Genomic DNA, 13,053 nt, shown 5'->3' with positions numbered 1-13,053 from the left:
GGAGTTCATTGTGGCAATGACTGTGCGCCTCTGGCTGGCCCACGCTGCAAATCCCGCTCCATGGAAGGAGGCACAGGGCTCTCAGGAGAGACGGGCCCCTCAGCTGCTCCACCTGCAGACTCCTCACTGCTTCTCTGTCCCCATGAGGGCACCACACCGCACACAGGCTCTTCCTGTGTGTCTCAGGGCCTGCCCGGCAGATGACTCTCCATGTGGGATGTAAATTTCTCTTTTCCCAGTCGGAGGGAAACGTGTAGGGAAAGTCTTCCAAGTCGTCTGTTGAAAAGGTTAGGGCTCAGACAACGGACTTCCTGTCGACCAACATTGTCATAAATCATTCCCACAACTTCCAGTCTCTCAGGCCAGGGCACTGCAGCCAGGCACAGGCTGGCTCTGCCTGACAAGCAAGATTTCTGTATCGTCATAATTTTCCCAAGGTTCCACTCTGGACACTTGCTCTGTGTTCTCTGGCCTGTGAGCTCCACTTGGGCACGGATTCTGTGTTATTTGTCATCCATTTCCAGAGCCTGGCACGGTGCCTGGCAAACACGGTAATTCACCGGATGTCTGTGGAATGAGTGCCTGTGTGCATGTTTACCAAACGAGCAGGAAAAGGAGAAAGTCTGGCCTCAGTGATCAGGTCGGTTGGTAAGCATTTGGTGCTTTTCGTGATATCATTAAATAAAAGATATCTCTATGATCTCCCACAAGCACCATCTCTTTTATGATGCTTACCACATTAAACGTCCCACGTGGTTCTTTTAGCACACCTATAAATCTCTCCCTATGAATTTCTTGGAAGCAGAGACCAGGTGTTTTTTCAATTATTTTATCCATCCCCTCAATAATGAACCCAATAATGAACAAAGCAGCTAAATAAATGAATGCCTACTGCCAAAACATACTATAGTCTCAGGTCTGTCAAAACCTTTCAACACAAACACCAAAGTCTTTTTTTTTTTTTAAAAGAAAGTTCAGCCCCTAGAAAAAACACTGCCAGAAATTCATGTTGGCACATGAATCAAAGACAACATTCATATGACAACATCAATACCAAGAGGCAGAGAAAACAAATAAATAGCTTTGAGGCAGAGGCAGAATGGGGAAATTGTGACCCACAGAAAGCCTGGCCAGGAGACACAGGAGACAGGGGATGACAGCCAGGGTGAGCCGCAGAGAGAGGCAAGAGCCAAAGCTTGCAGATAATTCACAAGCAGATCCGCCATGTCAATAAAAGGTGCTGTACTGAGAGCTGTGACATGGATCAAACCTGTGGAGAATTTGTTAGGTCTGTGTAGGCAAGGGCTTTCTTCACGGAAGGTGGTAGAAGACAATTCTGTCGTGCATAGTCAGGCAGGATGGCAACCAGACCAGAGGCCAATGGTGTAGAAAGGGAAGCCTTGATTCAGAAGGCAGGGTTTTGCTGCTGCAGGGTTCCCTTATAATTAACCAATTAGGGCCACAGCTTCATTTCCTGTGGCAGTTTTCTCTGCCATAAAGAATGAGGTCACAGCCCTAACCACATAGACCTATAAAGCATCTGGGTGATAAAGAACAGCTTCAGATATGCGTGGCTCATTCCCAGGAGATGACTGGATACATGTGTGGTATTCTTAGCTCCAGGGGGAAGAGTTTCTCAGAGCAATTGAAATGTATTTTGACAATAGCTTTTAAGTCCCTCTTTACACCCTTATCATATGACTCTAACAGAAGGGACTGAACATTACTGGATCTATTAAGCAACCCGAGAGGCTGGAAAAGGTCAAACAGGGCCCATCAACTCTGAAATGACCAACTGTATCATTATTCAGTAGCACTACGCGTGATACCATATGTGAAAAGCATTATTTAATACAATGCATTACATATATCAAAGAATTATTTAAACTATAAGGGATCATTGAGATTAAATGTATTACTATTAGTATTATTTACATGATGTCAATTTCTCAGAGAAAACTAAAGTACCTATTGGCTATCAGAGTTCAAATCTACTAAGAGAAGGGAATGGACTGTACATTAGCCTGTGTCAGGGGTGGAGGGAAGACCAAAATGAGTAGAAAAATCCATGTCAGAGAGGGAAAAGAGGTTATCACTGTATTCTTCTCAAGATGAATTAATTATAAAGTGGTCTGTTTTCATGAAGACTCTATTACCACCACAAAAAGAAAACTCTCCCACTCTGCTTTGCCCTTACATTTTCCAAGAATTGAATGCCACGGGACATTTATGGAAGCACCAAAGCATGAAAAAGAAAGAAAAAGGTAGTTTCAGCCTCTTGGTGTACCTGGCTCTTCTTCAGCTGAAAGGTTTGGAGGTGAAATGAGCAGAAGGCAAAGACCAGGACTCACTCTGAGCTGGTTTCCTCCCCCTAATAATACAGTGGAACCTGATCCCTGGGGGCTGACTTACAAAAATGGAAGGTCAGAAGAGGGCCTAAAGAGCTTCTGTGAGGCTCAAGACCAGGGCAGGCTCAGAGGCAGAGTGAAAAAGAGGAGCCAGGAATCCTGGAAGCACTCAAAGAGCTGGCTTCCTGGCTTGTCTGTCTTTCAGCTCAGACTGTACCTCTTGGTTAATAAACCCCTTCCGTGTGTTCAGAGCTTCTGATCCAAAGATGAGGACCTCTGCTGTGCAGGCGGGACACAAGCTCTGCCCTTCCGTGAAGGCCGCGACATCCCCGCCCCCCAGCCAAAGGAAAACTCTGACTCGGTTGGTTGGTTAGGTAGGGACAGCATCTGTGCAGTTTTCGAAACTCTTTGCGTCAGGAACAAGGCACAGGGGCCAGGACAGGGGGAAGGTTCTCAGACAGGTCAGGCCGCAGAGCTTCTTAATGAAAAACAGGAATTAAGGCAAGAGCCTGGAGTGCAGATGTAGAAAGAAAATGCTACCTGCAAATTCATGAGAATGGTTACCTCTGGGGAAAGCCAGGATGGCAGCGGTGGACCAGGCTCTCAGTCTTGCTTGTAATGTTCATATTTAAGAAGAGAATGTATTCATACGTTAACTGTTTAACAAAAAACTGGTTAAAAAAAAAAAAAAAACCCTGAAATTTAAAGAGTGGCATAAAGGGAAGAGAGAGAGGCAGAAAGAAAAGGAAGGAGGCAGAAAGATGGCACTAAGGGTCCAGCTCTGCTTGCAGGGGTCTCCCTGGATGCTGAGCTAAGGCACCCCAAGGGTGGCGTGCAGAAGCAATGGAAGACGTTGGCAGCAAATCCCAAGGGGCAACGGTCCTGAACCGGAAAGTCCTGGGTCACAAAAGAGAAGAAAATGGAAACCTAACGGAATTCTGAGAGGAAACAAGTGAGGAGAGAGAGACTCCCCCTGTCAGCCCCAACCCATACTGCCAATCCGACTGAGACCCAGTTTCCAACTCTCCACAGAAAGGAGCAAACGCCACTCCCCGCCGCCGCCCCCAAGAAATCTGTCCTCTCAGTCCATTCTGCCAATCATGCCCGAGGGTGTGGACAAACGCACCATCCTAGGTTTAGAAAGAGATGTGAACATGAAGAGGGCACTTCCTGTGGACCACCCACTCGCCCTGCCCTCTCAAACTTTCTACAAATGCAACTGCCACCCTGCCCCTCCCTCAGCTCACCCACTATAACAGATCGAGCATCCTTTCCGTATATTCACGGGCCTCCCTGGAGGTTTCCTTAAGGTGGACCCCGGGGAGCGCGGAGACCACTTCTTCTGCAAGGAGAGGACCTCTGAAATCTGCGGTCCTGTCTTCTGGGCTCTGGCAAGCATTCGTGGAAGGTCATGCCCAGCATAGCGGGGAGAGGTCGGCCCTTTTGATTTCCCCAGGCTCGACAGGACCGTCCCCACCACCTTGGCCTCCTTAGGGCTCTGTGGGGGGATTGTCCTGGGGTCCCGATGAAGATGGGGGCAGAGGAGGACCCCTCCCGGAGATGAGGCGGGCGGCGCCAGGGCGAGGGACCCGGGGGGAGTGGGAGGAGGAGACAGTTACCTCGTTGAAGCCCTCCTGCAGGACGTCCAGTAAGTTCCCCCGGGTCAGGCAGGCTAGCATTGTTCCTGCCGGCCCCCCGGGCGGGGTCTCCCGGCCGGCGGCCGCTGCCTCCTCCTCCCGGTGCACACAAAGCCTCTGGGCTCAGCTCATTGGGATGTCTGCGGAGTCCCGCATGCCACTTACTGGAAACCTCGACCCGGGCCAAACTAGCGGCCTCCACTGGGCATGCTCGCGCGGGGCTCGGCAGGAGGGGCCTGGGCGCTGCCGCGGTTCCTATAGAAACTGCTGGGCGCGCACCCGGCGGAGAGGCGCTGGCGGGGCGGCCCGGCCTGGTGTGCGTTAGGGAGAGCCCCGCGGCGCGCACACACACACACACACGCACGCTCACACACCCGGCCGGGAGTGTGTGCATACGCCGCAGACACACACACACAGAGCAGGCCTGCAGCCGGGCGTGCCGGTGTGTGTGCGCGCCCTGAGACTACACAGGCACACAAACGTAAATACGCACTGACACACCGGCGGGCATGCTGGCGTGTGCCTGCGCTCGCTAGTGGGCACACAGATGCACACGGCAGGTCTGCAGCGGGGAGTCCTGGAATCTGTGCGCGCCCCAAGTACACACGCGCGTGCGCGCGCACACACCCGCATTGACACACAAGCGGGCATGGCGGCGTGTGCATGCGCTACACACACACACACACACACACACACACACTCGTGCGCGCGCTCTGATAACTTGAGGCCTCAAATGCCCCACCACAAGGTGGGTAGGAAGGCGAGTGAATTATAAGATTCCCCATCCACCCACCTCAGACTAGCCGAAAATGCAACCTTTTTCCACCTGGGGCCTGAACAGTGAGGTCAGGCTAAAGAAGGGGAAACAGAAGGAAGAGACAAAAAGAAGAGAGACTTTAGTTATTGATGGTATTAGGATACATTTAATAAAATAATGGTAAATCAATCACAGGATAACAACAGATTCATCAAGGGTAAGCCAAAGATGAACAAAGCTTTACCAAAAAAACTTTCTTTCTTCCTTTCTTTTTAAAATAACTGATAAAATGTAAAACCTGTATTTTAAATGGGTTTTAAATTAATTAAATGGGGTTTTAATGAAAATCACTGCAAAATCTCCTGGTGCTTTGGAAAGAGTTAGATGAAAGCTTCCTCAAGTGAAACAGAACTCTTCCCCTCCATTTCTCATTACTCCAGTCAACGGTCTTATTTATTTTTAAAAATATTGGTCATCTGCACTCTCAGTGCACTGCTCCTGTCTCTACAGGAAAATTGGAAGCTTGAAAGAACACCCATATCATGTTACACCTCGTGATCCCAGATGAGGGGAAGGGTTTCCAGAGTGTTAGGGCTCACAGAAGGTCAGACCTTGCCCCCGGGGACACAGCAGAGCCGTGACAGAGGCTGTGTGAGGAGCTAGAACTCTATCCTGCTGATTTTGCAAAAGGCCAGATTCCCTCCCCACACCCTCATTGTTACCTTAGCAAGAAAAGTCAGTGATGGTTCTTACTGAACCCAATGGCCTCCTCCTCAGGTCCCTAGAGAAGAAAATCCTTTTCGGAGCCGAACTAGCCTTATCTTGCCTGAAAGTCTAAAGTGGTCTGATGCTTCTGAGAAAATGCTTCTGAGAAAAGACATGTCCTTCTGACTGCAGCAAACAGGAAATAGAAGTCAGCCGAGGTGTTAAGTGACTGCTGCTGGTGAATGCTGTGGGTTCAATTCTGGCTAAGGCTGGGGGAAAAGCCATGACACCACATCAAACTGAACCTGAGCAGCCCACAAGTCAGCAGACCCACCCTTCGAGCTGGCGAATTTGGTTGCCAAGAACTCCCCTTGCCACCTCCACAGTTTATGGTGTAACACCCTCAGTTAAGTCACTAACGCAAATTAATGCAACAAGCCCCCTTTTTAAAGAGAAGTGTGAAATGTCCAAGAGCATAAAAGTGTATGCAGCACATCTACATACATAGTGATGCGCAACCAAAACACCCAGCTGGTGGATCCCTGGCTGGAGGATACCAATTGGCTGACAGCCCATCATGCTCTGGACACAGCAAAATATACTGAGACACCAGAGGCAGGTCCTGTGACAGTCATCTATGCCAAGAGGTCACTGTTTCCCAGAGGACAAGCTATTTATCAAAGTAGGACCTGTGAGCTCAGTGTTCCCGGGAAAAGATTTCCTCAGTCACTGAATTTTAAAGCTCCAAAAAAAGATCTCATCTGGCCCAACTCTCTCATCTCACAGATAAAGGAACCAAGGCTAGCAGAGGTGCTCAGTCACTTAGCACGTCAATGTGTGCCCAGTTGCTTCCAACTCTTTGTGACCCCATGGACTTTAGCCTGCCAGGTTCCTCTGTCCATGGGATTTTCCCGATGAGAATACTGGAGTGGGTTGCCACACCCTGCTCCAGGGAATCTTCCTGACTCAAGGATCAAAACCACATCTCCTGCATTGCAGGTGGATTCTTTACCTGCTGAGCCATTGGGTAGCAAGTCAATACAGGAACTAAAATCTGAACCAAAGTCCTCTGAGGCCCAGTTCTATGCTATTCACCATCTGCTGGAGGAATTAGAAGAGAGAATTGTGGTAAATAGACACACAATCTATTATAGAGCATGTGGTCCAAGATTGCACTATTCCTTGGAAGCCTATAATAACACCAACCACATATCCCACAGCAATAGTGTCCAACAGATCTTTCTGTGATGGTGGCAATATTCCATGTCTGTGCTGTCCAATCCAGTGGCCGCTAACCACATGTGGCTAATGAGAACTTGAAAATGTGGCAAATGCAAGGGTGGAACCAAAATTTAAACAGCATTTAATACTAATTCATTTATATTTAGGCAGTACAATTTCAAAATATTCTGTTCTACTGTCCCACACAACTATTAGAATGTTCCCCAAATTATAATATGTTCACATATAGTCTGTCTCTCAGACTTGGAAAAAGCACAAAGTTCTTGTTGGACCAGATAATCTCAATTTTTTTTTTTCCGCTCAAGAGATATGTTCATCATACTTACCATGGTCTGACTTAGAAAGTGACCAAGGTAAAGAATCAAGCTTTAGCTCTAAGCAACACTAACATTTCCTCTTCCTTCTGTCTTCTCCATCTCACCCTAATGTGATATCGACACAAGAGCTGGGAGGATAAATGGGCTAATTCAACCACCTAAGAATAATTAGGACAATGATCTACATCCTGTGATGTCCGAACAAGGGAAAACTGCAAGCCAGTCCAGGTAGCTGGAACCACTCCCACCACTGCAGGCCTGTTATTCACTCTGCCTGGAGGAGAGGCAAAGAGTACAAGCAAGCTGCTTTCTGCATAGTTCTGCCATGCTGCCTGGTTTCTGAAATTATACCAAGCTTCCTCAGTCCTGCCTTACTTTAACACTGAAGGCAATGGATAAACAAAAAGCTCCCACTGTATAGAACAGTGAACTATAATCAGTAGCCTCTGATGAACCATAATGGAAAATAATATGAAAATGAATGTAGATATTTGTATGACTGAATCACTTTCTGTACAGTAGAAATTATCACAACATTATAAATCAACAATACTTGAATAAAATAAAAATTTTCAAAAACCAATAAAGGCAGATACTTTCCTTACTAACGAAAGCTTACCCGAATATCTACCTACAACAGTATTAGTAATAGCAAAATTGAGCTTTTACTATGTGCCAAGCCCTGTACTAAAACACTTATATACATTAGTTCAGCTGATGGTCACAGTTACCACAATTAGTAAGTTATTTTTATTGTTCCCACTTTACACATACAGAAAGAGATATCTGAAGGATAATTTGCCCTGATTCAACTATGAAGCAGTGAAGCCAAAGTCCAGATTCTTAATCATTATGCAAAACTTTTATATGATGTTATAGCATAGAGGGAACTCACTATATGTTTTTAGTTGTATAAAAGAATGAGGCAGTGGAGGAAACCCTGGCAAACTCATTCATGACTTCTATTAATACAAACAATAACATGTTAGCCTAAGTGAGCTTTGAACCTTAACAAAACTGTCATTTGGTAAAAATATTGACTGTGACTTCTCCCTGCGGAGAACTAAGAAGTATGAAATTCACACCTATCTAAAATTTAACACATCTATTATGGGCAATCATTAATGACTATAAAGAAGCAGAAAGAACATCTGAATAAACAAAACAATTAAAATTGTCAATGAAAATATTCAAAATGACTCTGAAATAATTTCTTAATCTTTTTCTGTTTTCTCACATTAGCAAGTTCCTTGGCAGTAACATATGTTTACAATTTCTATTGCATTTATCTTCAGAGACATCACCATAAATACATATACACAAAAGGGCTCATGTCTACCAGTAAAGTCCCAAACGTGTCCTGGCTCCTAAACTGCATCTCTTTGTCCCCAGGCTTTTCTGCCGGTCTGCATCCATTAATATTCCTCAGACAACACATTCATCTTGCTGTTCAACTGCTTTAACATCTTCAAACACTGACTTCTGATAGCGTGTCAGATATCAATTCCTCACGCCCAGCTTAAGGCCTCCACATCCTCACTGCCTGTGCTCAGTTTGTAGGTTCCTCACGGCCTCATAGACTCACAAGGCTCATTTTCACCTCTATACCTTCAGGACTATCACTTTGCCTAGAAGGTTCCACACTTCTGCTACTCAAATCTTCACGATGCGTAGTTCAAGTTCCACTTCTTCCTGGAACTCCTCTGACTACTCTTGATTTTGTCAAAATCAAGACAGAGCTGATCGTAATCTGTCTGGAACACTCACCTCCCAGATAACCCATGGTGCATCCCTGCTCTTGTTTCAGGTCTCTGTCTAAATGTGTTGATCCTTTTGGCCTTTCCTGACCACTCTACATAAAATGATACCACCTCCTCATGCCAGCACTCCCAGGTCTCTTTGCCTGTTTTGTTTTCCTAACATCCATCACCAGCTCTGATACTCTGTATTTACTTGTTTATTGTCAGTCTCCCGTCTTCCCAGAACATAAGCTCCATGGGGGCAGGGAGTTTTGTATGTTTCGCTACTGATTTATGTCTAGAACCAAGAATATTTTATGGTGTATAGTATATGCTCTGTAAATATTGGCTTCTTCTCTTTAAAATCCAAAAGTGATAGCATGCTCTTATACTATATCAGTTAGTATTTTATAGTTCATTTAGGAATGTGAATTTTTTGTCTCTTTCACTGTATTTTGAAGATAAATATAAATAATTTCTAGTGTCCTCCTATATTTTCCTCTCCTTCACGAATACAGTCTTTCATTAAACATTCATTAAAAGCACATGGAGCACCAGGTCCTATTCTTTGGCAAAAACTTCAAGAAGTCACAGTTACACATAAACACACACACAGAGGCAAGAAACAAGACCGAAAGGAGGAATAGTAAAAGGAAGACTAGTAAAACAGAGAATCCAATGTTAATACATGGGGACAGAGTGTACAGAGTGATTGTGGCAGACTGAGTGGGGAGAAAAAAGAAAAAAGAGACAGAATGGTGTGAGACTAGAGTAGGATGTTGCCAAAGTAATCACCAGATGCTAGTGCTTAATATACACTGTACCAAAGAAGATATGCAAATATATCCTACACGCATGTTAAAAATTCACATTTTAAAAGTTATCTGCCAGCTAGCCTACGGGAAAAAATTCTATTAAGACTAGCGCCATCTAGTGGATGTTTTGGATGTGACCCTAAGTTTTTCTCGCATTACACAGAACGCTTGTAAATGCCCACATATCTCTGGTCTGCCACTCATAATGCGTTAGGGTTGCACATGACTAATTCCACTATCATGAAATAATCTTTCTCCAGGACCCTGGGTCTCGCTGTAAGAAGTTGCCACATTTCTAACAAGGGCGTTCCTATCTCCCAACTGATGTCCCCTCTGCTTCTGAAGAATGTATACAAAATCAAACACTGCAATTCTTCTTTTAAAAAGTAAGTTATTATTTAAAATGTCCACATCTTTTGACCTAGCATTCTACTTCTGGAACTCTATCCTAAGGGGAAAAAGTCTTAAATGAGAAAATCAATTAGTTATTTACAATGTGGGGCTTCCCTGGTGGCTCAGTTTGTAAGGAATCCACCTCCAATGCAGGAGACCCGGGTTTGATCTCTAGGTTGGGAAGATCCCCTGGAGAGGAGAATGGCAACCCACTCCAGTATTCTTTCCTGGAGAATCCCATGGACAGAGGAGCCAGACGGGCTACAGTCCACGAGGTTGCAGAGTCAGACACAACTTAGCAACTAAGCACTGACACACATTTACAACGCAGGGAGAGGAACCTACAAATCCGACAACAAAGAGATGGTCAAGAAAATTATAGCTATTATGATGAACACCAAACATTTGTATTCATATTCAAACAAACATTTTAGCAATTTCATATTAATAAACATTAAGTTAAAAAAGCAAAAGGCAAAAACTGTGTGCATGTGATCTCAAATATGTAAATAATATATGTAGAAAAAAAGACCAGAGGAAAATATTCTAAAATATTAACAGGATTACTTCTGCATGGAAGGATTATGTTTTTTAAAGAAATGAACTATTTCCCAAATTCTCTGTGATTCATGTACATTGCTTATATAATAAATGTTATTGAAATCTTTTAAACAACCCATATGTTCTGACTGCTGCTGCTGTTAGTCACTAAGTTGCGTCCAGCACTTTTGTGACCATGGACTGTAGCCCTCCAGGCTCCTCTGTCCATGGGATTTTCTGATTAATTGCTTGAAATTTTCAACCTCTGCCTGATTTTATTAATGCCAGAAAAAGATAATAATCAAGTGAGCCAGTCTTTCCACAAGAAGGGGAAGCTAGAAAAGAAAGCAAACATATTACAGTTTTGTTCCAGGATCTGAATCCTGATGGAGAAATCCCCCAGTTGTTGAGTTGTACTGAAATTCCATTAACATCATCACACTTCTCTCAATAGAATGTCAAAAACTTACGGAGGGCTCTGCTGGCAGCAGGGAGTTACAGAGTCTCATAACCACTTGGGTACCCATCTTCAGAATCCCCAGAAGAACCAGATCAGGGCCACCTTAAAATAGGAAGGGAAAGATACGGGCAAAAATACAGGTCAGGAAAAAAAAATTCCAAAAGTTAAACCTATTTAGAGGGGTCAGGTTCCTACTCCAGGCTAACCCATTTAAGTCATCTGGAAGTATGAAAAAATAGGACCCCAGTTAGCAGGAAATCCAGCCCAAGATACTATAATTACAACAGGGTTATCCCAATGGCATTTTAAATACTAATCACTTAGGTTTTAATAGTAAAAAAGCAAAAACAAATGCTTCCCTATCAGTAGTCAAGCAAGAATGCGTTTTCCCTCTACCCTAAATGTATCACTCTGTTGACAGAAATAATCAATAAACAATCTATAACAGGAGAAGAAAGGAATTTTATTTGAGCCAACCTGTGGACTATAACCCAGAGATAGCCTCTCAAATCTAAGCAACTGCTCTGGATGGAGAAGCATGATTTTCAGCACAGTTTTAAATCTTGTCAGAACAAAGAACATCAAGTAAGTCAGAAATTGGTTCCTTCAAGTTTTCAAAAAAACAGATCAGCATGCACACAGGAAGTCTGTCTGGCCTTGGCACTTGGGAAGGGAATCTTATCATGGAAGGAGTAACAGCACTGGTGTCCCAGGAAGAGAGGCATTTAATCTTTATTTTTTAACATGCATGTTCTGTATTTCTAGTCAGTGCACCCCTCCTTTTCTATAACAGTTAAAGCAGATGTAAAATGTATGTTTGATAAGCCACAAGCAGGCTGTTTTAGCACAAAATTCAAGTTAAATCATCTATAAGTTGGAATGACTTTCTCAAACCTCAATATGTGAAAATTTCCTCCATTAAGTCAAAAACCATAGGAGGACTCTGAAGATAATGAGGGGAAATAACCAGGAGCTCTGCTTCTGGCTCACTTTTCCCTTCATCCTCAAGAATTCTGTTTTAACCTAGAATGGGAGCACTTATATTTCAAGGCAGAAATCTTTATAAAGCACTTGAAGTTTAGAAAGGGCTATCACCTATATCAACTTTATTTAAAGTAACCTTTGGAAATAGAGTTCATTTTATTATCCACAACTAATAACAGGTGAGTGGGTTGTTCTGCCAATCAGTTTCGCAGGCGGGGTTCTAGCCATGTCTTCTGAATCCACTCGCAGTAGTTCTGTGCCAGAGGACACAGAAAATAATAGTGGTGATAATGATGATGGCATCAGCCAACGTTTGTCCACATACTATGAACTCTTCCGAGTGCTTTAAATTCCCACTAACACTCTTAAGAAATTGATCCTATTATTTCCGACTTTTTTTTTTCCCGCTGCCATTCCATTTTTCAATACTCTATCCATTTTAAGGAATCTTTCCTCCCAGGAACAAAGCCAGGGGCCACGGTAATTGGGGAGAATGGTGTACAGCTTGAGAAAGGGAAGTCTTCAAGCTCTGAAAGTATGACTCAAGGACAGCACTCTTAAGAACCTGCAAAAGCTCTGAGAGGGTTTGGAACCTGAAACTTCCACCTCCTTCCCACTACACCTTCACCTCTCCGTTTGCCCCCAGTTCTGATCTGGGAAGTTTAACCTGTGATAATAATACTTTCGAGGTACCCACCACCTTTCAGCACCTACCTTTTAAATCGTCGATGTGTCTGGTTCCGCATCTCCGTCCCCAGCCTTTCTGAGAACCGCCTTCTCCTGATGTAGTGTCGCCTCTGCGTGCCCGTTGCCATGGCTACGGCAGAGCTCTGCGTGGACCGATCCGCCTCCAGCTGGCGGGAGCCCGCCTTCGTCCTCCCGGGCTCCGCCCCCTACGGCCCTGACCCCGCCCCCTGCTTGTCCAGACCCGCCTCCTAATGGCCCAGAGCGCAGTCTGCCAGCCTTTACCACGCCTCCTGCGGCCAGGCCCCGCCTCCTGAGGGCCAGAACTCCGCCCCTTGACCGTCTGGACCTGCCTCTTGCTGGCTCGGACCCGCCTCCTGATTCCCAGAACCCTGCCCCCTGCCTACTAGACCCACCTCTTACCGGCCCAGA

The 13,053-nt window shown here is 44.9% G+C and overlaps 1 protein-coding gene across 6 annotated transcripts in view; it reads right to left on the bottom strand.

Moving 5' to 3' along the window:
• The window catches only part of DIXDC1 (DIX domain containing 1), an 83,425-nt gene extending 70,638 nt beyond the window's left edge, over positions 1–12,787 (bottom strand). For 2 of the 6 annotated variants that reach the window (XR_008685587.2, XM_055423013.2), the window contains exon 1: positions 3,968–4,705. Coding sequence is in view for 5 of the 6 variants with exons in the window: in XM_055423013.2 (XP_055278988.2) it covers positions 3,968–4,379 (412 nt within the window). In the remaining variant the exon portion in view is untranslated. Of the gene's footprint in view, positions 1–3,967; positions 4,706–6,459; positions 6,487–10,963; positions 11,056–12,651 lie in introns of those variants that run through there. The other 4 variants (XM_055423015.2, XM_088842929.1, XM_055423012.2 and 1 more) reach the window with 4 other exon arrangements.
• Between the last annotated feature and the right edge of the window lie 266 nt (positions 12,788–13,053).

The sequence above is a fragment of the Moschus berezovskii genome, chromosome 14 (assembly GCF_049115385.1).
Source record: "Moschus berezovskii isolate FMDL1 chromosome 14, NW_MosBer_1.0, whole genome shotgun sequence".
NCBI lineage: Eukaryota > Metazoa > Chordata > Mammalia > Artiodactyla > Moschidae > Moschus > Moschus berezovskii.
The sequence above is the reverse complement of the archived record's forward strand: the minus strand, read 5'-3'. Positions and strand labels throughout refer to the sequence as shown.